The sequence below is a fragment of the Leuresthes tenuis genome, unplaced genomic scaffold (assembly GCF_036924035.1).
Source record: "Leuresthes tenuis unplaced genomic scaffold, fLeuTen1.0.hap1 SCAF_17, whole genome shotgun sequence".
In the NCBI taxonomy this organism is placed as follows: Eukaryota; Metazoa; Chordata; class Actinopteri; order Atheriniformes; family Atherinopsidae; genus Leuresthes; species Leuresthes tenuis.
This window is the reverse complement of record NW_027325371.1, coordinates 1,772,395-1,778,182: the sequence shown is the minus strand read 5'-3', so window position 1 is coordinate 1,778,182 and position 5,788 is coordinate 1,772,395. Positions and strand designations below refer to the sequence as shown.

Below are 5,788 nucleotides of genomic sequence, written 5' to 3'. Positions count from 1 at the left end.
TCAGTCAAAGCCCAAAGACAAAGAAGATTGGGAAGACAAGACGAGGAAGATTTCTCTGAATCTGAAAATCACATTTACGTCCATTCAGAGTATGACAGTGAGTTTAAAACAGGATGAATTTGATGCTGAACCGATGCCAAAGTGAGCAGGTCAACAGCAGCAGCACCAGTTCATCAGCAGCCAGTCAGCAGAGGCCCATCAGGGCCAGAAATGTGGACGTCATTAAGTGGTGAAACTGCACGGATCACCTGATGCAGCTGGACTGAGAGGTCAAATGTGTGATCTGTAACCATTTCTAATTTAAACCCTGACTGTGTGTTTTTAACTCCTAACTGTGATCATTGGTGAGTGAGAACGAACTAACAAAGTGAACGGACTGTGGACAACATGTCAGGTTGGTCTGAACTCTGACCTGGGAGTCAGCTGACTGACGTTTAACATGAACATCATCACATAGTGAGATGTAAGCTGTATCTCTGGAAGAGGGAAAAGTCAGGAAAACAGTCATTCCACAGTTTTTCACCCTTTATGTAGAAACTGATGTTTTTGAGCTGCAGACCAACATAAAGCTGTTAAATGTTCTGTGTAAAGATCTGCTTGAGTGAACAAAGGAAAAAGGCTCCTACATGTAGGTTCATATAAAACTCAGAACCAGCATGAAGCAAAAAGACAGGGCTGAGTGAAGGACAGAGAACATGTTTCCAGCTCTTCCTCCTCCATCAGACATTGTGTGATGCTGCAGCAGACCTCTCCATACCTGAGAGTGTCCAGCCTCCACTGTGGATCCTCCAGTCCAGCTGATAGCTGCTTCACTCCTGAGTCTCCTGGATGGTTGTAGCTCAGGTCCAGCTCTCTCAGATGGGAGGGGTTGGAGGTCAGAGCTGAGATCAGAGAAGCACAGCCTTCCTCTGTGATCAGACAGCCTGAAAGGCTGCAGAAAACAACACAAATGGCAGATACTGAGAGAAAAGACACCAACAGCAGACACCATCCTGAACAGGTCAGCTGTTCATCCATGACTGTAAAGCAGAATTAAAATGATCAGCAGTTGAACAGCTGAATGAATCCTGACCTGAGAGCTTCCAGGTTACAGTTTGGACTCTGCAGTCCAACAGACAGCTGCTTCACCCCTGAATCCTGCAGGTTGTTGTTACTCAGGTCCAGTTCTGTCAGACTGCAGGACTGGGAGCTGAGAGCTGAGGACAGAGCTGCACAGCTTCTCTCTGAGAGGTTACAGTCACTCAGTCTGAGGAGGAATAACAGGAAAAGAGTTAAGTTATGTAATTATTCATTATTCACATTAAAGATGGTTGAATTAATAAATAATGATGACATTTATCCTAATTCTATATTATAAAGTGTTGCCACATTCTTGCAGCGTGTTTCTTTCCTCTTTATGTGAACTGATCTGATGTAACTGTTTGCTGTGAATCTGTGTTATCTACAAACTGAAATTATCTGAGAAATAACTCAGATAACAGTTATTTTCTCTCCTTTTAACAAGTAAACAGAGTATTTAAAACATATTTATCTCTGTACTTACACAGCTTTGTTGGAGGCTTTGACCACTGGCAGCAGCCTCAGAAGAGCCTCCTCTGAAGCAGAGTATTTATTCAGCTCAAACACATCCAGATGTTTTCCTGATGACAGTAAGATGAAGACCAGAGCTGACCACTGAGCAGGAGACAGTTTATCTGTGGAGAGACTTCCTGAACTCAGGGCCTGTTGGATCTCCTCCACCAGAGAACGATCATTCAGTTCATTCAGACAGTGGAACAGATTGATGCTTCTCTCTGCAGACAGATCCTCACTGATCTTCTTCTTGATGTAATCGACTGTTTCCTGATTGGTCTGTGAGCTACTTCCTGTCTGTGAGCTACTTCCTGTCTGTGAGCTACTTCCTGTCTGTGAGCTACTTCCTGTCTGTGTCAGAAGGCCTCGTAGGAGACTCTGATTGGTCTGCAGGGAAAGACCCAGGAGGAAGCGGAGGAACAGGTCCAGGTGTCCATTTGGACTCTGTAAGGCCTTGTCCACAGAACTCTGATGGAAGAGTCGAAGAGAATCTGCAGATTGATCTTCAGTTGTTTTCATCTTGGAGGATGTTTGTTGTTCTTTCTGCTGATTGACACCAGAGCGAAAACCGAACATATTTATAAAAGACAAAAAAAGAGATGTTTGAGCCCCGACAGGAGCTGATGATGATTGTTGTTCTCCCATCAGATTAACTCCAGAGCTGATGAAGGTCAGATGGACATGAAGAGCAGCCAGAAACTCCTGAACACTCAGATGGATGAAGCAGAACACCTTCTCCTGGTACAGCCCTCTCTCCTCTTTAAAGATCTGTGTGAACACTCCTGAGTACACTGAGGCTGCTGAGATATCGATGCCACACTCTGTCAGGTCTGATTCATAGAAGATCAGGTTTCCTTTCTGCAGCTGCTCAAAAGCCAGTTTTCCCAGAGACTCAATCATCTTCCTGCTCTCTGGACTCCAGTGTGGATCTGTCTCAGCTCCTCCATCATACTTGACCTTCTTCACTTTGGCCTGAACCACCAGGAAGTGGATGTACATCTCAGTCAGGGTCTTGGGCAGCTCTCCTCCCTCTCTGGTTTCCAACACATCCTCCAGAACTGTAGCAGTGATCCAGCAGAAGACTGGGATGTGGCACATGATGTGGAGGCTTCGTGATGTCTGGATGTGGGAGATGATGCTGCTGGCCTGCTTCTTATCTCTGAATCTCTTCCTGAAGTACTCCTCCTTCTGTGGGTCAGTGAACCCTCTGACCTCTGTCACCATGCCAACACAGCCAGGAGGGATCTGATTGGCTGCTGCAGGCCGTGTGGTTATCCAGAGGCGAGCAGAGGGAAGCAGGTTCCCCCTGATGAGGTTTGTCAGCAGCACATCCACTGAGGTGGACTCTGTAGCATCAGTCAGGGGCTCCTTGCTGTGGAAGTCCAGAGGAAGTCGACACTCATCCAGACCGTCAAAGATGAACACAACCTGGAACTCTTCAAAGCTGCAGATTCCTGCTGCTTTGGTTTCAGTAAAGAAGTGATGAACAAGTTCCACCAAGCTGAACTTTTTCTCTTTCAGCACATTCAGCTCTCTGAAAGTGAATGGAAACATGAGCTGGATGTCCTGGTTGGCTTTGCCTTCAGCCCAGTCCAGAGTGAACTTCTGTGTTAAGACTGTTTTCCCAATGCCAGCCACTCCCTTTGTCATCACTGCTCTGATTGGTTCATCTCTTCCAGGTGGGAGTTTAAAGATGTCTTCTTGTCTGATGGATGTTTCTGCTCTGCCTGCTTTCCTGGATGCTGCTTCAATCTGTCTGACCTCATGTTCATCATTGACCTCTCCAGTCCCCCCCTCTGTGATGTAGAGCTCTGTGTAGATCTGATTCAGAAGGGTTGGGTTTCCTGCTTTAGGAATCCCCTCAAACACACACTGGAACTTCTTCTTCAGAGCAGATTTAACTTTACGTACACAAAGTTCTGAATGAAGACAAGAAATAACATCAGTAAACAGACATTTCCACCCTGTAAAGAATGAGTATTTGAACATGTGTTGTTCTGTGAGCTGAGACATCAGTAAATGTGTCATTTATCCAGCAGGTTAAATCTTTAGAGAAATCCTCTTACTGCTCTGCAGACGCTCAGCCAGCTCCTCCTGCTTCATTCTCCTCAGGAAGTGAACTGTGATCTTCACTAATGCCTCTCTGCTCCACCTCTGCTCTTCATCATCACCCTCCCTCTGACTCTCTAAGCATTCTGGGTAATCTGGACTCAGAACCTTCTGGATCTTCTTCAGCTCCTCCTTCACAAAAGTGAGCATGTTGTCCTCCAGCAGCTGGAACAGAATACTATATGAATGAGCCAATCAGGCTGAAATCATGGAGCCAAACATCAGATCCATGTTGGACACACTGACAATCCGCTGGTCTGCAAAGTGCAGCCTGGAGATGACTGTGAACACAATAGATGGAAAAGTAGCTGTTGTACATGTACAGACCATAAATATGGAGTCCAGCTGTGTCTGATGCTGCTGGGCAGACTGACCACTGGGAACCTCTGAGCTCTGCTGGTCCACTCTGTGGAGGAATGATGAAGAATGAGCTCACATTGTGTCTGTCCACACAGAGACAAACACAAGGTAAAGGTCCATGAAGGGATGTGTGGATGTGAACAGTGAACGCAGCCATAAAGCAGCTGATTAACTCTGAAGCTGCACATCAGCAGCATCTGTGTTCCAGAAGATAAGAGCTCAGTGTGTCTCTAACAGTGGGAGGAAGCTGGTGTCAGATGAAGCAGTTTGAGGGTTAGTTAGTTCCTATATACTGAGGTTCAGCTTCATATTATTGATCCATGTGACTCTGTTCATGTGAGACTGTTTGTAAAGCAGCTGACATTGTTCAGAACATTTCTTTTAGAAACAGCTCCTCTATAATAAATATCATTCTTAATATTTTCCTCACTGAAAGAGACCTGTTTTAACATCCATTCTTTCCACTCTGACAGTTTCACATGTGAACATGAAATGATGTGAATAAGAGCTCACATTAAACACAAGTTGGAATAAGAACTGTTCAGACTGACTCTGGAACATTTTACAGTGTTACACCATTTACACTCAGCTCACCTCAGAGACCGTGAACGTTGGTCTGATTTAAAGTTAATAAGACGACCCTTTGACCAGTCGCTCCTCATGGACACACAGCTGGGTTCAGGTTCAGGTTCAGATTCAGATTCAGGTTCAGGTTCAGGTTCAGGTCTCTGAAAGCTGCTGATAGGAAAAAAAAACACTTGTTTAATTTAAATTTACATGTTCAGTAAAATTCAGTTTGGATTAAAAGTAAAAATGTGACAGAAAATGATTGATTTTGAATAAATCAACAGAAAACTTCACTTTGTTTTAATAAAGAGCAGAAAGACTAAAGCAAACATCACATTACACACATGATGCAGCTGATTAATCTCATCAGAGACATCAAGAACTGATCCAAGTCTGAAATAATTCATCTGAACCATGATGCAGCCTCCACTGAATACTGACAGCTACTCACTGTTTGTCTGATGGAACATCATGTTGGAAATGAATGATCTGATCCTTGGACCTGTCGCTCTTAAAGGACACACAGCTGGGTTCAGGTCCAGATTCAGCTGCAGATCCAGCTTGGTTCCTGTGAATAAAGGTGGTTTGGTGATGTGAGCGCTGAGCTCTGACATGGAGAAGAGTCATGGACAGTTAGAGATGGTGGTCTCACCTCTGAGCTTTGCTCTGGCTCTCATGTTCCCCACACAGAGTGGTTTTAGTGTCCTCACACTGATCCATGCTGCTGGATTCACATCAGCTCACACACACTTTCTACCTTCATCTGCAGAGGAAACACAGATCATTCATCTGCACATCAACTCAAATCCTCTTTTCCATCATCTGAGCTGTAAACAGATCAGCTGCTCCTCCACTGATTGGCTCTGATTCTCTGTTTCATATCAGTGTCTCTGAATGCAGTCAGACAGGAGTGTTGAGGCAGAGGAAGCTGCCATCAGCTGCTGTACTTCCACTACCTGTCCACTAGGTGGAGGCATGGAGCTACAGCCCAGCACACACCTCATGATCCCGATGACCATGATGAAGGATTCTTTAGTTTAGTTTTCAGAGGACTTTTTAACAGCAAATACAAACAGAGACAGATGTTAGATCTTAGCTGTGTGAGGCTTTAATAAAGCTGATCAAAAGTCTAAATACTGAGAAAAAGGAGCTGAAATTAGATCAAATGAAACATTTGAAA

The 5,788-nt window shown here is 44.7% G+C and overlaps 1 protein-coding gene across 1 annotated transcript; it reads right to left on the bottom strand.

The window, feature by feature from the left end:
* On the bottom strand, positions 1-5,788 carry LOC140273173 (NLR family CARD domain-containing protein 3-like). The gene is made up of 11 exons (XM_072368687.1): positions 5,261-5,788; positions 5,060-5,176; positions 4,636-4,779; positions 4,009-4,087; positions 3,639-3,846; positions 3,334-3,491; positions 2,171-3,213; positions 1,917-2,050; positions 1,544-1,865; positions 1,073-1,246; positions 1-61 (listed from the first exon to the last, which is right to left on the bottom strand). The coding sequence occupies exons 1-11, from the start codon at positions 5,326-5,328 to the stop codon at positions 1-3; spliced, it is 2,508 nt and encodes an 835-aa protein (XP_072224788.1). The 5' UTR covers positions 5,329-5,788.

Excerpts from the sequence above, each read along its gene's own strand:
- LOC140273173 (XM_072368687.1), bottom strand. The coding sequence starts at position 5,328 with ATGGATCAGTGTGAGGACACTAAAACCACTCTGTGTGGGGAACATGAG. Across the intron at positions 4,780-5,059 it reads GATGTTCCATCAGACAAACA|CAGCTTTCAGAGACCTGAAC; the intron begins GTGAGTAGCTGT and ends TTTTCCTATCAG. Across the intron at positions 3,214-3,333 it reads AGGTCAATGATGAACATGAG|GGAGTGGCTGGCATTGGGAA; the intron begins GTCAGACAGATT and ends GTGATGACAAAG.